Source organism: Denticeps clupeoides, chromosome 3 (assembly GCF_900700375.1).
Source record: "Denticeps clupeoides chromosome 3, fDenClu1.1, whole genome shotgun sequence".
In the NCBI taxonomy this organism is placed as follows: domain Eukaryota; kingdom Metazoa; phylum Chordata; class Actinopteri; order Clupeiformes; family Denticipitidae; genus Denticeps; species Denticeps clupeoides.
In genome coordinates this window covers 3,582,364-3,603,541 of record NC_041709.1, presented here as the reverse complement: position 1 = coordinate 3,603,541, position 21,178 = coordinate 3,582,364, and the positions used below count along the sequence as shown (strand labels likewise).

At 42.8% G+C, this 21,178-nt stretch overlaps 1 protein-coding gene across 2 annotated transcripts in view; it reads left to right on the top strand.

Annotated features, from left to right (window-relative positions):
- nup214 (nucleoporin 214) overlaps window positions 1-21,178 on the top strand; it is a 44,515-nt gene that overhangs the window by 15,475 nt on the left and 7,862 nt on the right. For both annotated transcript variants that reach the window (XM_028973302.1, XM_028973301.1), the window contains exons 25-32: window positions 3,596-3,671; window positions 3,946-4,024; window positions 6,116-6,206; window positions 6,382-6,452; window positions 6,550-8,127; window positions 12,870-12,934; window positions 14,945-15,113; window positions 18,017-18,169. In XM_028973302.1, coding sequence (XP_028829135.1) covers window positions 3,596-3,671; window positions 3,946-4,024; window positions 6,116-6,206; window positions 6,382-6,452; window positions 6,550-8,127; window positions 12,870-12,934; window positions 14,945-15,113; window positions 18,017-18,169 — 2,282 coding nt within the window. The remainder of the gene's footprint in view (window positions 1-3,595; window positions 3,672-3,945; window positions 4,025-6,115; window positions 6,207-6,381; window positions 6,453-6,549; window positions 8,128-12,869; window positions 12,935-14,944; window positions 15,114-18,016; window positions 18,170-21,178) is intronic.

Below are 21,178 nucleotides of genomic sequence, written 5' to 3'. Positions count from 1 at the left end.
TTAGTAATACGGCTTCTCGCACTCCCACTTTTCAGATGGAGTCTCCTGCTGTGGCTTTCTTCATGTCCCTCTGCGTTCACTGCTTGTGGTTGTGATTTGGCTACTTGTACCATGGCTTGCTTTTTTGTTACAAAGGTTAATAAATGAGTATGTTCTGGTTTATATTAGTTGAATTATACAGTTCTTTATAAGTTTGTGTGTGTGTGTTCGTACGAGAACCTGCTGTGCACTCATGGGCACTGGGGCGTGTAGGCAGGCGGCTGAGTGGTGGATGCCACGGGACTGACAGCAGCCGTCTATAGGACTGGGCCTGTCGGCTTTGACATTTCAATTCTCTGTGCTGCCCCCGCCCCTGGCCGAGTGGAGCTGCATGCAGCACGGCCGAGGAGGCGTGCCATAGCTGGAAGGCTCAAGTGATTCCCTGCGCTACGCTCTCCATGTCAGCGTTAACCATTAGAGTGTGATGTACTTTAAATAATCTGCCTGTGGTTTAATCAGTCCCCCCCCCCCATCCCCATTTGCTTATATGTTAGTGGAATTATGTGAGCAATGCTCTCTGAGGGTCTGGGTCTCGACCTATCAGCTTTCACCTACTGTCCTGTTGCATTAAGCACCATTTGTTTCAGTTGCTGCTTGTTAGGCATTGTTTTGCTGCCCGCATACGTTGCCATAAACTCCGCACAGCACCATTCATCAAGTCCTGGCACCCAAGGTCTCAGTACAGCCTCCTTTTTATGCTTGAAAACAAATGTGAAGTCTCTGCGACCAAGCAAAATTTGCACCCTTACATGAGTCAGCTCTGTGCATGTTGCTCTGATGTGAACTTGCAGTTTTTTAGGCAGATGCTAACATCTGGATGTGCTGAGGGCAATGGCTGGAATGTCAGAGTGGACAGATGCTGGGAAATGTTAAATGGTGCCGCCTTGCATTAAGATGTCTGAATGGTCTTAAGAAAACTTTAGTGCAGTGAAAATATACTCTGCATGTTATGTTAGGTGCGCTGTTATTCAACCCCCTGAACTGACCATTTTTTTTGGGGGGGTGTGGCCTCTGTGGGTCTGTTATACACATTGCATTTGTATGACTGAAACTGAAATAGTCTGAATTTAAATTGATAAAGGAATACAGTTCACTATTATCATTTCATAGTAATTTTTTACATATTGTTGCATAATTTGAATTTATCTGAAGCACTCATCAGTAAAATGAATTTATTTTGAGTGAGTGTGTGTATCTACTGCTTCGTTTTGTCTCTAGAAAGCCCTGTGCTGGCAGCCTGGGCGCACTGAGCTCTTGGGTTCAGCTCCAAACCCAACATCCTTTACCGTCTCTTAACATGACTCCAGAATTAAGGCAGCATTTCTTGCATGTTGCACATGCAGCCAAGTGTGGGGTCTGACCTAAACAGTTTAAATGAGGCTTAGTTCTCTGTGAGGCCTTCGCACAGTGCTGCTTTTGAAGATTGCCCAGCCCGCTGCTGCCGGAGACTCCCTGTAGGTTACGTCCAGTTTCATTACTGAACCTTTAAACAGAAGTTTATGAAAAGGTATAATCATGATCTTTTGCTGGGTAGTACATGCCAAAGTTGTTGTTGTACTAGTCAATCTTAGACAGGTAATTTATTTATTAATTTATTAAGATTATTTGGATTTTAGAACTCTTTCTTTTGGACACATCGGTCTGGTACTGTTATAAGATGTAAATGAAATGTTATAAAATATGTTTTACTTGAACCTATTTGAAAATGTTTGCGATTACAGAATAAGCCCTTATCATTGATGTAGCACACCTTGGCCACCATTATAATACAGATACTGAATGCAAGTGAATGCAGCTATGCCGATCTGTCTCATTGGCTTTGCTTCCACTTGACTGATTACTTTTCGTTGGGTGTCCACAGCACCTCCTAAAAGGCACATTGGTGACTTCACAGACCGCAAAAACCCACATGACAGACATATAATTTTAAGCACCGGAGTTTCCTTAACCCAACAATGCATTAGTTGTCCAGTTAGGATGATTGAGTCTGAATTGCTCCCATGATTCACTGCACACATTATATCATCTGGCACAGTCGTGTAAAGGTATAGCTGTGTAACCCAGCCCTTCTGAGGAGCTTGGCAAGCTGTGTAATCTGAATGGTGTTCCCGGGCAAGGTGACATGGGAAGACCTGCTGTGGTTTTGTTCTGCGAAGGCTGGTATTACGTATCGGTAACCATGGAGGCCATAGACAGCCAGCGTCTCCATATGCATCATTAATGTCTTCTTCCCTTAAATTATTTACAGTCTTACGGAGGACCCCGGGGTCCTCCTTTCAGAAGTTATCGGTGAGGTCGACTAATGTTCCTGTGAGTTTAGTAGTGAAACGGTGGCATTTCTTTATGAATGGGATGGTCACAGCAAACAGACCACTGCAGCTGTATGAAGTGGCCGCAGGTTTATTCCCGACTGTGTCGGGGGAGGTTGGTAGGTCAAGTCAGCTTCACATCCTCTTCTCTCCAAGGACTCAACAAGAACGCCACTCGCCTGCCCCACTGACACCTTGGCACAGATCATATCAAAGCCCTGTGTGCTCAGCACTTCCACAGCCTTAACCTTGCCCCAGTGGCACATCCATCTCTGTGCTGCGTGTGCTCTTTTTCTTTTGCCGCTTCTGTGGCAATGGTTGGCATTTGCTGTGAGGTGTAGTCTGGTGCATTCCGCTCTCTGGGTCTTTGGCCTTGCTGTAACGTGTGTGATGGGACCGTGAGCAAGCAGCACCCAGATGAGCATCTTTATCAGGTCACTGCCTCCATCACGTTTGATTTTATGCAGAAAGACTCCACCAACCTGAGTGCATTACTCTCTCCCCCGCTACCAATTTTCTCATATTTCACTTTACAATTTTCACTCTCTCTTTATCTTCCAGTTGCCATAGTTGATGGTCAACTGTTCTTTCCAAGCTTGGCCCGTTCCGCTTCTGTCACAAGTATCTGTACAGAACAGCCCTAAGGGTAGTTTCCAAATTAGCTTTGATCACAATGCAGAGCAGTCTGAAGCAACCCCCTGCAACAGTTTTTCCTTTAATATGCACTTGCTTGAGACTTCGCTTCTGCTCTGAGTTGCACCTTGATTTTGAATGCTGTTTGTGACGTTTAAGGATTTAAGGATTGTCATTCAAATTGATAAGGTGTGGGGGGCGGGGCAATTACACAATTTTTGTTTTTTTTAAATCAATGATAATTGTGAATGCCACGGTTTATCGGGTTTACCATGCTTGACATTTAGTGCGATTTTCTTTTCAGTAGTCCAGATTTAGCTGGCCTTGAGTAGTTTTATTCCATTTTTTTCTTGAAAGATGTGTGTGAGGCTACTTGCAATTCTAGCCACCATAAGCTTTTCATGTTGCTTCTCAAGTCCTTCCTCCAGTGCACCATGCTGGGTTAATTAATACAATCCTTACTCTTAAACCTATTGGACTGTTATCTTGAACAAATCAACACCAAATCTGCTCTGACAACTATGGCACACTTACTGTACCCTGGACCAGTTCACTTTCTGATTTTTCCTTGTGTTGTCATTTAACTTCCATCTTTCTCTCTCCCATCTCTACAGTTCCTCTGTACCGGCACCTGCCGTGCAAGTGGTCCAGCAGGTGTTGGCGACGGTGGCGACCACTCAGGCAAAGCGAGTATGTCCACTGCGGTACATTGACGTATCATGACCAGATCATAACTGCATGCCATATTTTGCAATTTGAACAATTTAGCAGTCTATCTGTGTCTACTACAGAGAAAATTGGTGACAACATTGTTGGGCATGAAATCCTTTAAGTAACAAACATGGGCAACTGTGAAGCTCTTTGACTCGAGCATATAAGTTATGTCATATGAAGACAAGTTGCCTTGGTTTTGTGACTCGCTTTGTTGTACCTTGTGTCAAATTCTGCATTTTGTTTTTTACAGAACTCTGTTCAGGGCGCATTAAAGGTTGCTGCACTTCCCACAGAAACTACTCCGGCCCCACAAACCAGCTTCGTTTTTGGTAAGTAGTCTTCAGTTTAGTAAGTTCACGTTTTGCAAGTAAAGTAAAACTTAAGAAGCTTTAGGAATGTTATATACCCTGTTTGTGAAAGTCAGCATTATATGTCATCTCATCACATACTGCAAAGCCTCCGGTATTCACAGTGTGCGTTGTGCACTGACCCATAATACAGTGCCGGTCGAGACAACTACACAAAACACACACACATTTTTTTTTTTTTTTTTTTTTTTAGAAATTAATTCATGTTAATAGCTGAATAGGCAGGTTCTGTAATTGAGTGCATGTTTTCCAGCTTTTATTAGATGAGTGGCTCTTGCTTTTAATGTTCTCCATTTCAGTAAGTGGGTATTCAGCAAGCTGTTGATTAAAATATTGATAAATTCTCCCCAGCCATTATAACACATACAGGCTGAAACTGCTTCTCACTGTAATTTTGCCAGATGGCATAATAGTCTGAGCAGTTGTATTGTTAATTGCATGGGAATTATACATTGTAAACCTCTTTAACAATGATTCAATATGATGGGAATATCAGTATAAGATTTACTTGTGTGCCATTTCTCAGTTTTTTTTCTTTTTGTGGATTACTGCCATTTGGCATCAGTTATGACTTCAGTTATTACAGGCCAATGTGTGGTAAGTAATCAATGTGTCTCAAAACCACAAATTGGCTAACTCCACTTCATAAAGTCATAAACTGATGAAAATACATGTGTATCTTGTGTGTCTCAGATCAAGTGTAACCTAATTGTCTTTAGCCTAAAAATTAGCCTACCTATTACATAATCAGTTTCCTGTTATGGACCAATATTTTAAGATACTCTGCCAGGTTTGTGCATTATGGAATGAAAGATCAGTTGAGTGCGATGTCTGCTCCCTGGGCAAGGGACTGTGCATTTCCTTGTTTCTTAAATCTCCTGACCACAGACTATTTTCTTTTGGCAAATGCTCTAATAACCAGGTCCAGAATAGTTTCAGAAAGAAAACTTAACTAGTTGTGCAGGGTTTCCACAGGTTAGGGAACTTTTTGAATATCAATGGATTTCAGGAAAGTCTTTTCCAGACAGGGAAAGGCAGGGAGTTTGATCATTTGGGTGCCAAGTCAGGGAATTATCAGGGAATTTTGTTAATAGCATATAGTGCAGTAGGCAAAACCAGCTGTTTATTTACACATCTTTGTTCCCAGTGAGTGTTTTTGTTTTGCTCAAAAGGAGCAACTTAGGGTTAAGTGTCTTGCTCAGGGACACAATGGTAGTAAGTGGGATTTGAACCTCCTTCTGGTTCATAAGCGAGTGTGTTACCCTGTAGGCTACCACCCATTCAACTTGCCAAGCTACCTATATTCAACAACAATGCTATAAATGCAGTTTTGAATTCTATATCCCTTTAAATGACCTTTTCTGCTTAGCACCCAAAATTTAGATTTTTATGGGGGCTAATGGAAATTCTGCTTTTTGGTCAGGGTATGTCATGGAAAAGTTAGGGAATTTTAAAAGTTTCGCTCATACCATCAGAGAAGTGTGGTTGAATGAGCTTTGAACCCAGTCCAAATATGAGGTTGGTGGTTGAAGTTTATTGTCATATGTACAAAGTACAGCGTACAGAGCACAATGAAATTCTTACTTGAAAACCTCTCCCACGTAGACAGAACATAGAACATGATACACAGAAGACATAGAAGACAAAGTGCAGCAGCAATAAATAATAAGTCACAGAAAAGTGAATATATATAAGTTGTATAAGAAAGTGACTGCCGTATTGACGCATGCTGAGAGGCTCAATGCAGTGTGTGTGTGTGTGTGTGTGTGTGTGTGTGTGTGTGTATATAGCTATGCTGTCACATACTGCTCCCGATGTAACGACTCACTCGGTCACAATTTGAGGTTTCCTCTCATACAGTCTATTCTTTTGTTTGCCCCCTGGTGGTTGGCTGACTATTGGTTGAGACATTTGATATGCAGCAGAGCCCCCCTATTTAAATGTAAATATCGCAGTCGGTCGTTTTAATTTAATCTGTGCAGCCACAATCATCATCATGATTAAAATCACTAGGTGTGTCGCATGTGACAACTAATCACTTTCACTTTATAGGAGCCTCATCAATCGCTGACATCCCAGTGTCCAGTGCTGCGTCTGCGCCATCTTTAACAGACCAGGGCAGCCAGCCTTTCTCGTTCATTGGGTAAGTGTCCCCAGACCTTCATCGGGGCAATGTCTGAGCCTCCTCGACCCCACATTCCCAACCAGCTGATACTGGAAAAAGCACACAGTTTCTGGAATGCATTGGTTTGTTCATTGGCAGAATCTATGTTGCCAGTGGCCATATTGTAATTGTACTTTTGTGCCCTTTTGAACAGGCCAGCAGGAAGCTTCAGCTTTACAGCTCCAAATGCATCTTCTGCAGCACAAGGTCCTGGAGTCCTGCAAGGTGCAGCAGACTTCTCAGCACTTTAGATCCTTCTTAACCTCCTATATTGGACTTTTCTGTGGAGCAGTAGGTTTAATATATCTGTTTTTTGTTTCAGTGAAAGATCCCGGCCAGTTGGGTAAATTCTCCTTTGGCACGAACAACAGCAGTAAAATATTTGGAGCTGCCACCGAAGAGACTTCCTTCTCTTTCGCCAAGTCCAGCTCTCCTGCTCTGGGGGCCAGCACCAACTCAACCCCTTCTCCCATATTGAACGTGCCCGCGGAGCCTGCAAAGATCACCTCATCCACCCCAGCCCTCGGTACTCAGGACACTCAGCCTCCCAAAACTCTCCCAACTGCTGGCGGAGACACTCTGGGCAACTTCTCTTGTCTGCGAGTTGGACAGAGTGAAGAGGACCCAAAGACCACCAAAGGCTTCACCTTTGGTCAGAGTTCAGGGGTACTGGCACAATTCAGCTTTAGTTCTGTTCAGACAAACAAGCCCCCAGCAGAGGCTGGGGTCAGTGGAGGACAGGAGACTCCATTCCTACCACAGACCAGTGCTTCAGATCCCGCTGCCTCATCCAGTGTGGTCAAACCTCCTGAGGTACCTGCCCAACCCACCTTCTCTTTTGGTCCCCCTTCCTTCAGCAGTGTCTTGGCGGCGCCCTTGCCAAGTACGGAGACAAACCCGCCCGAGCCTTCACCTGAGTGCCGCCCGGCTGTGGAGCCTGAAGCCCAGAGCCCTGAGCCTCAAAGTCAATCACCCCCATTGTCTGTCGAGGACACATCTGCAGCTACAGCCTCAACTGCCTCGATTGCAGCAAATGCTGTTAACATTTCAGAGAAGCCTCCGACTCCCCTGTCACCAAATCCAGTTGTGACACCTGCTCCTCCACCTTCATCAGTCACTCAGCATTCAGAGGGCGTTCCTACCTCCGACCCAGCTGCCTCTCAGCCACCCCCAGTAGCTTCTCTAGCCCCAGTGCCAGCTGCATCAGCCTTCACCACACCTGCTACACAAGAGGCCGCTGCAGTGGCTCCCCCTTCTGACACACCGGGCTCCATCTTCACCCAGCCATCAACCACCATCACTACCACAGAGACTACCACCCTGGGGGTCACCACCCTGACACCGGTAATCACCACTGCAGCCCCAGCAACTGCAGCCACTGCCACCCCTGTACCAGCAATCACTGCAGCCACAACGCCGGTATTTGGCCAACCGTCCAATCCTCCCACCAGCACTCCTGCCCCCACCACTGGGTTCGGCTCATCATTTGGTGCTAGCACCGCCGCTCCAGCCCCTACCGGGTTTGGCAAGCCTGTATTCGGGCAGGTGGGCAACTTTGGCCAACCAGCTTCAGGGTCTTCCGCAGGCTTCACCTTTGGTCAGTCTGTGTTTGGGTCCGCACCCGCACCTGTGTTTGGCCAGCCTGCAGCTCCTAACCCCTCCAGTAGTGCCGGCGGCACGTTTTTTGGTTCTGGCAGCACCAGCAGTGCCAACACCTTTTCTTTCAGCCAGCTGAGCAGCACCAGTAGCACCAGCTCCACCCCCAGCACCGGAGGAGGCCTGTTCAGCAGCGGTACTCCTGCTTTTGGCCAACAGAGCTCTGGATTTGGGCAGGGCTCAGTGTTTGGCGCCAACACAGCTACCACCTCCTCCACTGGCTTCAGCTTTGGCCAGCCTTCTGGTGAGTGTCAATCGTTCTGTCTTCATATCAGTCAGTTAATAGGGAATAACACTAACTGGCTTACTTCATCGATCATATTTATGGATATGTGAAGTATAACAAAGTCAGTAAAGACAAATATATGGATAAGAATTGAAAGTGTGTGTTATCCAGGTGACTATTACATTAATCCTAACTAGACAAGGGATGTTTGTAAACAAACTTCAATTTTGGCTTGGAAAGCCGTGAAAAGATTAAAAGAGAAATGGTCAAAGAAAAGAAAAGGGGGCGCTGTTGACGTGCTAAATTTTTTGGCAGATTTATTTTTACTGGGGGCGTGGTCAAATTGGGGTGTGGCTTGCTAGGGGTGTGGCTTCTCATGGGGGATGTTGACAAGCAAAGTCAATTTGGCCATTTTTGGTTTCTGGGGGTGTAGTTTTGTGTAAGGGGCGTGGTTGTAGTCAGGGGCGTGGTCTAGAAAATTAGGCGGGACTCCAATTAGGTTTGTGTCAAGTTTCATGTCAATATGTTGAAGTGTGTGGATGTGAGAAATGGTTAAAGTTCCCATTATAAGTGAGTGGGGAGAATTAGGGGCTGAATAGGAGGAGTGTGGGTGTGGCCACTTGGGGGGAAAAAAGGGGTGCAACGGAAAGAGGGGGTCATGGAGATACTGGATGTTGTGTTTTGGGTGTCTAGAGTGAAAATTGAGGTTGTGAGAGCCTGTCAAAAAATGCTCCAATGTTAAGTCTATGGGGAAAATGGGTCAGAAAACTGGGTGTGGCAGGTGGGCAGAACCTTAGAAAAGCACAAGCACGGATTACTAGACCTCTACATCTTCGTGTGTATAATGTTGTCGCTTTACACCTACAAGGTGCAAATCCATGGTTATAGATAAGAGTAATTTTAACTCTGTGTAGAGTGAAAATGGTAAGTGGAAGGCACCCAATTAAATATAAGTTCATCACTCTCCTTGTTGCATGCGATTTATACTCTTATGTACATGATAGTCATTATTGCGTTGCACATCCAATATAAATAAAGTATATTTCATTCATCACCCACCCTTACACTGAAGTAGCTGCCATTTTGGAATTAATTCTTCAGCAATCAAACTTTGTTTGCCTTCACCATCACAAGTTTAATAACATAATCCACTGCATAATGGTATGACATCTTTACAACATGAAATGTTGATATTGATATTGCCCACCTCTAGAAGCTAGCAGCCAGACCCTTCTCTTGCATCTCTTCTTTTGGAGATCTCATGCCGTCCCTTCTCTGGCTGTGTGCTTCTAGGTAGGCTGGGATTAGATGGGACTGGTAGCTAAGTGGTTTGGAAATGGCCTTAGTGAAGATGACCCTACTGGGCTGAACCTGTCTTCACATTCATAATCCACTCTGCCAATATCAGTCAAAGTCAGTTCCATTGCACAGTGAACGACAGATGATATGTATGAATAATCATATTCTAATTTTAATATTAAGTTGTTTTTTGGATTGCATTTTATGTGTCCTTTTGTCCATGTATTGGAAGTATTAAGATGGTATAATGCAAAACTGTTCAGGATGGAGAGCAATGCATCTGAGCGAAGTGGTGCATTACCATGGCAGCTGCCAGCTGTCTGACCCAGCGTGTTCAGTAGTGGAGTTGTGGATCACATGGATTTTTGAAGGACATTGTTAGGAAAACAATCCATCAGCCGCATTTGGATAATTGAACAGCAAGGTGGCGCCTGATGTAGCCCCATCTGTTTTGGTGGAACATGTCTGCTTGTTGCACATAGCTGATCATCTGTAAACTGTCCAGACATTACAAACTGATGTCACAAATGGGGGGGGGGGGGGGGTAAAGAATTTAAAATCTCTGTAATACTGATTGTTGAACCCGTATCAAGCAATGCCATATAGATTAATAAAATCAAGCGCACAAGCAGAGACTTGTTTTGAAAAGCATTTGTATTAATTTAAATGTGTATATATTCATTGGTATTGGTAGGTATTTTATATTTATTTATTGTTTGTTTGTACTTTTTTAGTGTCTTTGCGGCTCTCCTATCTGCAGCCCTGAAGGGAAATGAGGGCAGGGTGCAATGGTGCCACCAAGCGTTGACAATTTGCACTCCACTGGTTTTTTTTCATACGGAATTTGCCGGCATTTAAGGCATGCTCTGAATTGCTGTAATAGTTCATTTCTACGCCACGCTAGGTAATTCAGGGTACGGAATTCCGGGGCAGTCAGCTCTTTCTGGCTGAGGTATTCACGGCCGCTCAGCAGGTGGCCGTCTGGTCTTGATGGGTGGCAGCTGATCACTTTCGCGGGCTGTCTAGGAATATGTCTGGAGGGTGGGTCCTGGGGTGTGCTGTGGAACTCCAAACTTCCCCATTCCCATGGATTCCCAGAATTCTCTTGGTGGCTACCGGAGAGTGGGTGGGCAGCAGCTTAAGGACAGCTGATCAGCCCCAGTATACACCATCTTGCCTGAAGCATCTCCTGTTTGGCATCTCTGGCATGCTGGTTTATGTAGGTTGTCTAAGGATTTTGGATGGCCACTTAAAACATTTCCTTTCATTCTGTGGTTCTGTGGAGAGAACCTTTTATCATTTAAGTTAATAGCTGCATGGAAATAACTATTTGATGCCTTTGAATTGTGACCAGAATGTTTTGAGGGTTTTTAATGCACTGATATCTGTAAATCACTGTAAACCACAGATGTTTTAAACATATAGTTTTTTTTGTAAATCCTTTTGCATTCCTCACCTTTTTCAGCTCCACCTGTATCATCTTTAATTTCTCCCCCACAACCCTCTGGAACGAAAATATATATATTTTGCATTTATTTTGTGTGTTCTTCCCCTCATGAACTCAGTTTCACTAACGGCTTTGTGATTGCTCACTGGCCAGAATAATGGAGTTAGACTGTAGAAACGTGCATTCTCTACATCCTGTTGAAATACAGAGCCCTCATTGAGCTCATAGGGAGGACTATCGATTTGGTTCTCATTAACCAGTATTTGCTGGGCATTAGACCTTTTAAGCTTTGTGACCGTCTGCTCGGTTTGGAAGCTTAATAGCCGGCCCCAGCTCCAGCCAGTAATTTGCTGCGTGTGCCTGTAGCTGATAGGACGCGAATTAAATTACCATCCTGGTCAACCTCTGACTGAGGCGTTCCTCTCTTCTGCATCGTTAATGCTCTGTAACCTCAATGAAAGTCATGGAAGTCGCGCGATCGCAATTGTATAATAGCAGCGTAGGCGTGCTCATTAAATGCTGATGCTCCAGCCAGCCCTCTCCCAGCGTCCTCCAGGGCCAGGCTTGCAGTGGCGAGGCGTTGGGATGGATTAAAGTATGAAAGCTGTTCTAGAGTACAAGCAATGCCTGCTGAGCGGCGCTGGATTTGTAAGATTGCACTGATTAGACAATGGACTTAATCCGTCGGTCAGAGCTCATTAATAGGCCGCCTATCCGGTCAAACTGGATGGACAAATCAGATCACAGTGTTTCCTGCACCCTGCTTCCACGACCACCTCATCATATTTGGCTGCGGATTATTCAAATCCGTTGGGCTTTCCTAGACTTCGCTCTCCCTACTGTTTTTGGTCCATGTGTGGGGGATGATACTCAAACCCTAATCCGTTGCTGCACACTGCATAAAAATCTTGTACCTTTCCACGACTAAATGGACCCGCTGCCAGATAACCTCAATTGTATGGCATTTATCTCGTTTGCAAAATAACTAACGTGTGCAGGGTTATGAATTGCACGGATCTGTAAATCAATCCAGTGCAACACTCAACATGGGGATGGAGAATTTGCCCTCCAGTTCTTTTATTTTTCTGTTTTGAACAGTGATTTTTTTTTTTTTTTTTTTAATGGGTCAACCAGATAGAATAATAGAATTTACCCAGGGCCACTCATAGCGGAGTTGAATTGTTCATCCATTCTGCTCCTGTGCGTGTACTTTCGCACAAGAACTGTAGTACGATTTCAATTAGGCTAATCTCGGCATGGAAACATACTGACTTTAACATGGACTCTACTATGGTATGTGTCACATCTATATTTATGTATGTGTGTGTGTTCCTGTGCACATTTGGAAAAGCCAGAGTGGTGAGTGAGATAAAAGGCCGACCTGGGGACTTGCCTTCTCCTGCTCGTCTGTGGCGTTCTTGGTGAACAGGGAGAGCTGTAATCCAGCGCACTGCCCCGGTATAATTCAGAACGGTGGCTGCTCAGCCATAAAATTACTGCGCCACTTTATTTCCCCCCCCCACTCTCAACATGCACACGTAAACACTCATGCAGTCATCTTCTCACACCCAGCGACAGAATTCTGCTCTCAGTGCACAGTAGGTAGCTTGCAATGTCTAGAAAGACACAAGTCGTTTGGTATAATGCTAGTCACTTGTCTTTATAACGTGCGTTTTTTAGTGTGTAAAATACAAGTTTTAATGACAAGCGCAAATCAAATGGAGAAAGCTGAAATTATAATGCAAAGCGAATGAATGGTTTGTGATGATATAAACCGTATCAACGGCAACTTTCCAATGAAACATATTCACTATAGTCAGTTTAAAGCTGAATTCATTATTAGATTTACCTCAGCAAATTGACACAGATGGAATGCTTTTTTTGCCCCACTGTATATTTACTTGTGTTCCAGAATAAGACCATAAACAAATGTTTGACCTTGCTTTGGTGTATCATGCAATATTCATCACCCAGATCTGATTGAGAAATGTTTTATCTTTTCCGCATCCAACAGCTTTTGGCAGCACATCCACCTCTTCAGTGTTTGGTCAGCAGCCAAGCAGCAGCGTCTTTGGACAGGTAACCTTCCTTCCCGTCCCAGCCTTCCACTTAGCATTCACAAGAAACTGCATCATTTCGCCGTGCAAGACAGCCAAGGCCCAGCCACAGAACCGCCATTCACGTGGCCGCGGTTTCATTTAGTTATTTATTAAATGCCTCAGCCTTGTCGGTGTTGCAATGGGGAGACAGACGAAAATTAAATGTCACATCAATCCGAGCGAAACTCCCCTCAGTGTACCTCCGCTGCGCCAAGGGCTGAGGACAGACAGACGGGCCGGTCTTTCTCATTGCAGTGACGGGAATTGAGTGTGGGGGTTCTGAACAATATAGAGCTCTGGCCATAAGACCACAGCACATCATGAGGATCCTTTGAGCAGAACATTCTGGCTGTTAAAAATGCAAGCGTGTATCTGTTCCCAGTGTCACTTCTAACAACTAAATGCACTCCGTTCGCATTGTTGTGTAGAAGACAATAAAAAGAAGAAAGGTTTATGTGAAACATAAACATTTACAGCATTTATCGAACGCCCAGAGCAACTAAAATGTGTAAAAAAAAAAAAATAATAATAATAATTGTTATCGATTTCAATATGCAATGCCTGGCTACCTAGAGGACCTAATGTTTATCTGAGCGAGACCCTTTATACATAATTCTGCAGAACCAAGCTTGCTAGAAAATGTAAAAGCAAGGGCACCATCTGGAAGTATTTTGGATATCAACCAGATGAATGGGGAAAACCAAAAGATCTGGACAAGCCCGTTTGCAAGAAAAGCTTCATAGTTGCCGCTGTCAAAGTGAGCAGCACGACAAATTAAGCAAGTTAAATATAAGAAAGGCTGTGTCTTTGCTTCTCTCCGTGTGTTACAAATAAATAATCACACAATATATGTTTTACTTTAGTGGCATGAGAAGCAATGAGTGCTTCTCATGCTGTATACTGTAATACTGTATCTGAAGTTTCTTTCCGAAATTCAGTTGTGGCGCTAATGAGGAGGAGAGATGTGGGACAAAGAAGAGAGCAGCCTATAGAAGAATTTGCAGAAATTGCGTCAACACTTCCTGTTTGCCGCAACCAGGAAGTTGTGTCTGCGTTTTTCCAGAAAAAAAAAAAAAAAACATTTATTGACCCACTTGTTCTTCAGAGACTTGCGTGATGGAACTGAAAACATTGTTCTCATTTTACATCCAATCACTGAGCAACTGCGATGCTTTGCACATTTTCAAGACATGACTTTTTCAAGCCAGTTACTTTTTCAGTGGTGAGGTGAGAAATTCTCTGGCCGGACAAAGCATGAGAAAGGGGCAGGTAACCTTTCGCCTTATGACTACATGAGGGGACAATTTCCCCTTCCGCTCTCTCAACAGCAAAGCCGAATTGCCAAAGCACTCTTTAAAGCACCTATCGCTATTTCTAGCTACTGCAGGACCATGGAAAGGCTAGGGGAACTAGTAATCATGTTAAATAATCTCACAAAGTGAAATTTGCATAATAGGGGACCTTTCATTTATTCGTTTATTTATTTATGAATTTCTTTATGTTGTGTGTGTGTGTGTGTGTATATATATATATATGGTGTTCTGACTTTTTTTTTTTTTTTTAATATTAAAAAAAATAAAAAATTTCCCCCTTCCCCTCTATTATCGAGTTTAAAATTTCAGCATCGTGAAAAGCCTATCCCAGACTAGTTTCATAATTTCTGTTTTTAAATAAGTTTGTTTTAAGGGAAGGTGGATTTGTATTTAATTTTGAAATGAACCACACTGACTCGTTATTCATTAGTTAGTCACTAATGCTTTTTATTTAATACTAGATGACACAGCAATCTTTAACATTGTTAGTAATGCTGTTGCTTGAATTCTGTAATCCCTTTTTCAAATACATTTATAGTTTAATTCCCTTATTTCATTGTTTTTTTTTTTTTTTTTTTTTGTGCATTCACATTCAGGTCCATCTCTCTCTAATGCAGTTTTTTTAAGGTGTGTTTTACTCTGGTATTCACTGTTATGTCTGTGTGTTTATTCAACAGGCAAGTTCTTCTTCTGGAGGGCTCTTTGGCTCAGGGTCAGCCAACCAAGCTGCCGTCTCTGGTGGAGGCTTCTTCAGTGGTTTGGGGGGAAAGCCCAGTGAGGAAGCTGCCAACAAGAACCCATTTGCATCCACCAATACTGGAGGCTTTGGTCAGGCCAACCAAACAGGTGCCAGCTTTATATAACACTAAGTGTATCCCTATTTGTGTATGTGTTTTTGTGTGTGCTTTAAATATGTCTATAAACATGTTGAGGTATTAAGTAATGTGTTTGTAGAATGCTACACTACAAACTAGACTTTCGGGTGAACTATATAGACGATGCAGTGATGCTGATACTGTGTAGGCCTAATTTTGGGAATAACCTGACCTGCTTGCCTACAATAATACTGTTACTACAAGACCTTTGGAACAATTGATATAGGCTACAAATAGTATGCAGTACAAGCCTCAAGGAAGACACTTTAAAACATTCATTCAACATTCATGTCACTTTCTCGTCTCTATTACTAAATCACTAATTATAGGCAAAATTATGCGTTCTTGACATCCCCAATCACACCGAATGTAGGACTTACTTACTATTAGGCACCGTGATGTTATGGCTGATCAGATAATGTATGTTAAAGAGCAAGGGAAGTAAAGTGGCATAGCAACTGTAAAAATTACCAACAAGCCACTGTACGTTTAATTTGATTCAAAGCCCCTCTAAATGTATATTAAAAATGTGTATTGTGACCGATAGTGCCATGACTGTTGAGGATCACACAATCAACTAAGAGCATTTTCAACATTTTTTGAAGACATGCAGAAAGTGAAATCTTTGCTGTTGCATGCTGTGTGATCCTTTCCAGCCTGGTGTGATTAAAATGCGCAGTCACGCTTGGCTGTGGCTCCGTGTCTCAGTGTTTTTTGTTTGTGTGTGTGTGTGCATGCACAGATTCTTCACACAGCCTTCCTGGGTGTGTGGGGGGTGAGGACTTGTAAATCCAGCCCTGTCCTCCCTCAGACATCCCAGTGCCCTTCCATGTGCTAACATGAGCCTTAGCTTTGTTTTACAGTAATGTGTTACTTGCCTATTGTAAATATGCAGATTCTTTGGCTTATGCCTCAACTCCTGTTTCATTTTGTCCTCATTTTGTTCCCTCATCTAGTTCTTTTACCTATATCTTCCTAGCCTTCTTTTGAAATCTCACGTGAAGCACCCTGAATCAATGGTTGGTTGATTCAAGAAGCACAGTAGGAACGTGCAGGGACTTGAGACCTTTGATAGACTTTGATATCCTATAGGGGCTCAATGGGGAACTCACTCTTCTATGAACTCTACCGGAGTCCCCTTCTTTTTACCTTTCTGAACTTTTTAGTTCACCCAAGCTCTGTGAAACACATAGCAATATATCAATCTAACATCCCACTGACATTCTGTGCATTTTTTGGCTTTGTTTACGTCTCTGTAAATTTAAGCCAAAATTAACAGACACACAATTCAATGTTTTATTTAAAAACAGTCTCCAGACATTAAAAATGTGATCAAATGTCTGTTGAAGCTTTTCCCTTCCCATTCCTGACTAAGTGCTTTTCATTGACATTAACTCGCACCATTGGTTTGCATAGAAGGTTGGCTAAAGGTCCCAGTCACATTTCCAATTCCACTGTAAACGTTTGAGGACTCTGGCCCTTGAAATCCATACTCGTCATATCAAGTTATTTATTTGGGTTTTATATGATTTAATCAAGAGGTCAATTTTTGAGTCACTGCAATCTGCTACCTCTGCTATGTTATTCTATTTGGCAGCAATCTGCAAAATTTGCAATTATGCATTTTAAAGCTATTAAGCTTAATATATATATACCAGTTAAATATTATGTTTGCTGTAAAATTCCTTATATTATGGCTATTAGAAAAGCAACCAAGTTTGGAAGCCCTTAGAATAACATTAGTGTGTTCTTTTGAAAATGCCAGCAGGATTGCATTTCTGCACCCTTTGCTGCCTCTGATATCAGTCCCAGCATGCATCTGTCACCCCCTCTGCCACTGCAGCACGTACCCGTTGTCCCATTCTCCTTCTGCCAAATGAAAGGTGAATCCCTTGTCATAAGCCCATTATTCCAAGCTCATATATATGCATTCTGCTTCTACTGAATCTGCTATTCTCTCCCTCTCAGACACCATCTCTACTCCCCTCCTGCTTTGTTGCCCCCTGTCTCCGTCTCTCATTTCCCATTTCCTCTCACACAGTAACACTAGACATATGTCTGGAGATTGATTGTGTTAATTACTACAGTAAAAAATGCTCACCCCAGGAGTCCCTCCACAGTGAGTAAAATGAGGGGACACATAGTTTCAAATGGTCAAGTGGAAGGTGGTTTAAGACCCATGTTTCCATTTTTTAGCACTGTTTTTGTAGCCATTAGGTATTTTTTCTTGCAGCAGCTCTCTGGGGCAGTGGTGGCCTAGCGGTTAAGGAAACGGCCTCGTAATCAGAAGGTTGCCGGTTCGAATCCCGATCCGTCAAGGTACCTCTGAGGTGCCACTGAGCAAAGCACTGTCCCCACACACTGCTCCCCGGGCGCCTGCCATGGCTGCCCACTGCTCACTCAGGGTGATGGGTTAAATGCAGAGGACAAATTTCACTGTGTGCACCGTGTGCTGTTCTGCTGTGTATCACATGTGACAATCACTTCACTTTAATTTGAATCTTTTTTTAAAATCTGAAGTGTTTACATTTCAATATTATTTTTTTTTGCTTTGCTTAAGACTAATGAACTTAGTGACCCGGGCATCCAAACTTGATCAGTCTTCTTAAGGAATAAAGGAAGAGAGCCTTCAGAAGCTTATGATTACTCTAACAATTTCTTGACATAAATATTCTCCTATATGAATTATTGATATAAATCTTTGCAATGAGAAAGGTGGTTAATGGTGAAATTGAAATCTTTATGGCTTATGAATGTTTTACTCCAAAGAATAGTAATTTTTGTTGTCCACATATTTCCTAGCCTCAGTAAGTAGTAAAGCATCTTGTCATTGTGGTCCATGCCCATTGAATGACGACTGCATTTGTCTTACAGGTGCACCCAGCCTGTTTGGGAACAGTGGGGCCAAGACCTTTGGTTTTGGGGCCTCGTCATTCGGCGAGCAGAAGCCTGGCGGCACCTTCACTTCAGGCGGAAACAGTGTAGCCTCGCAGGGCTTTGGCTCCTTCTCCACCCCTGCTAAAACAGGTACGACACTCACAGCGCCAGCTCTTCACCGTTTCAGTATGAAGACTAATTTGTCGAGAGTAGAAATTAATTGAAATTCACTTCATGAAAGGGAAAGTGATAATGAAAACTCTCTTCAAACAAAAGATATGAACATCCCGTTTTGGGAAATTACAAAAATGTAATGGAGTTGACTTCTAGATGTTAGCTTTGACATTGTTTTTCTAAAGAAGAAAAAAAGAGCCTAATTTTGGAAGTAAGATTTGTGCTTTGAGTCTATTCTCAGAAAGGTGCAACAGTGAACAATTGGGGGCGAAATCTGAATTCTACACAAAAATCCATTATCTGCACCCTCTCAAAGCTTTTCATTGCAATGTTTTTTGCAAATGTCTTCCTTCCTGAGCTGTCTTTGTAAGTGGCATTTTGATAGATGACCGATAAGCTCTGACCTTTTGAAAGAGGTAATTTCAGACCCTATTCAATGCATGGCAAGCCCTAATCATAATACTGGTCACGGCAAAAGACTTACATTTTCAAAAGAACCAAAATCTGTTATAGCTGTGGCTTCTGTGCCATTATGCTGAGTTGAATACAAATGCGGGTTAAGCACATATCGATTCTGACATTTGTGTGAAAATTGGCACTACTGGAACGCCTGTGGAAAGCACTGAGTGGGGTTTGTGGTAGGCCCTTTTCATTTTGACAATGGAGGGTGTGACGGACATAGGCTGAAAGCGTGTTATGAAAGTCAGTGCCTGGAGGATAAGTGAGCATGACCCCAGCAGCCCAACTACATCTGAGAGCTGCTAGGTTGTTAGTCATTCGGTCCTCCCTGAGATCTGCCTCTTCTTCACCAACCTTGTCTGTTCTTGGTGCAGGAAGAACAGTGTTTGGTTATTGCTACCACTGCATTTCAATTAAAAAAGGTATGAATTAATAGGATCTGTTGAAGCCGGTATTGCTTCAACATTATTGGCGCATGTCAGCGTTTTAATAGAAATAAATGAACAGACCAAGAGCAGAACATATAGAGACCCCTGAAATGTCTCCCCCATCTTCAGATAAAGCTGCATGAACATAATCCAATAAATTAGTTTGTTTGCTAGCCAAGAATTGTAATGTTATTTCTTAGCAATTGAAAATTTAAACATTAGACCAATTTTCCCTGACTCCCCCAGTCCATGTTTCATGGTTCCCACATTAACCACTGAACTAGACAACCTAGACTAATTTATAGAGGCCAAAGATGGGGTTTCTTGATTTTGCATGTGCATTAGTTCCTGCAAAGCTTTTATATAACCTTCTAGTGTTCTCCACAGCTATTATTCTGGAAAAGCTCTTCTAGAAGAGCAAGTTTAAAAGTAATACATTTTTGAGGCATTGATAACATTTATCAATAAAATAAAACGACTCTTTAAGTGTGTGGTTTGCTAAACCTTCCACCTTATTTTGGAAAGTGTTTTGGTTCTTTTATCAAAAAATATAAAGGTGGAAAGTCATATGAACTTTCAAATAAACTGCGTAAGAAGACTGTGTGAAAAAATGGAGCAAAAATAGTCAATAATGGAGGTTTCACTTGTGTCACCAGCTCAGAAATATGCTGCTGTCATCTCTGTCACCAAGCGCCCTTTTGTTCAGTTTAGAGTCCATCTCACAGGTCTTTAGAGTATGACCAATTTGGTCGGACATGCAACATAATTCCTCACTGGTGCTTCAAAATGTGGAGGTCGCACTGTGGTTCAAACAGACATATATTAGAGACTACAACCACCTTTAAGAAACATTTGAAAACTCACTTGTTTAAAAAGTGTTTCTAAACGAGTCTAACACGCCCGTGCACACACACTCACCAAAAAATAAAAAATGTCTAGCATGTTCTATTCTTGACAAGTTAGGCCTTATCAGGACTCTGAGTTTTGTAACTTTATTTTGCAGACGCTTTTATCCAAAGCGACTTACAGGAGAATTCTATAGATTTTGAGTTTACAAAAACGAAGAGCCCTGATAAGGCCTAACTTGTCAGGAATAAACATGCTCGGGGATTAAGTGCTAGACGAAGAATACAATTATTATTATTATTATATTATATATAATATTGCATTATTATGTGCGTGTGTAAGTGTTAGATTTGTCTGAAATACTTGAATAAGAGTGGTTTAACTGCTTCTTAAAGGTGGTGGTAGTCATGGCTAGTCGAATGGAGCAGGGCAAGTTGTTCCACCAGCCAGGGACAACAACGGAGAACAGAGTTGATTGGAATTGGAGACCCTGTGAAGAGGGAATTTTCAGTCTCATTTCATTTGCAGATCTGAGAGAGCGTGTAGTAGAGGTGTGAACCTTCACTGGTCTCACGATTCGATTCAGTTACGATTAGCAGTGCCTCGATATCGATGCATCGCGATGCATCCCAGCCATTTTCTACATGGTCACATGATGTTTCCAAATACCAGAGTTACGGTCTTGTACGCCTGTGTGGACGCTCTGATTTGCTCCAGAGCAGAAAAACTTCCGCACTCACCTTGTAACAGTTATAGAACAGGTAGTTCTTCTTTAAATGCACACAGCACCTGATGCAGATCGACATCTCCACCAAGCAGAGGAACCGAGGTCCTTGTATTATTTCATTTTGTAGTACATAAAAACAGTAATATTTGGGATGTGTAATGTCCAAATTGGTCACATGACAATACGTGCAGCGTAAAACTCCTACCCGGAGTTGCGCTGTTCCCAGATCAGGCTGAAATTGAATTCCACGTCATCATGATATTATTGATTATGTTCTGCACTGCATCGTTGCATAATCGTCCACGTCTGCATCTCGATGCATCGATTATACGATTCATTTTAACACCCCTAGCGTGCAGGAGTGTAGCTGGCTAGTATTGTATTGATATAGGAGGGTGCAGTTCCATTTACAGCCCTGTAGGCAGCATCAAGGATTTGAACTCAATGCGAGCAGCTACCGGGAGCCAGTGGAGAGAGGTGAGAAGAGGCGTAACATGGGTGTATTTTGGCTGATGAGGTGGCCTG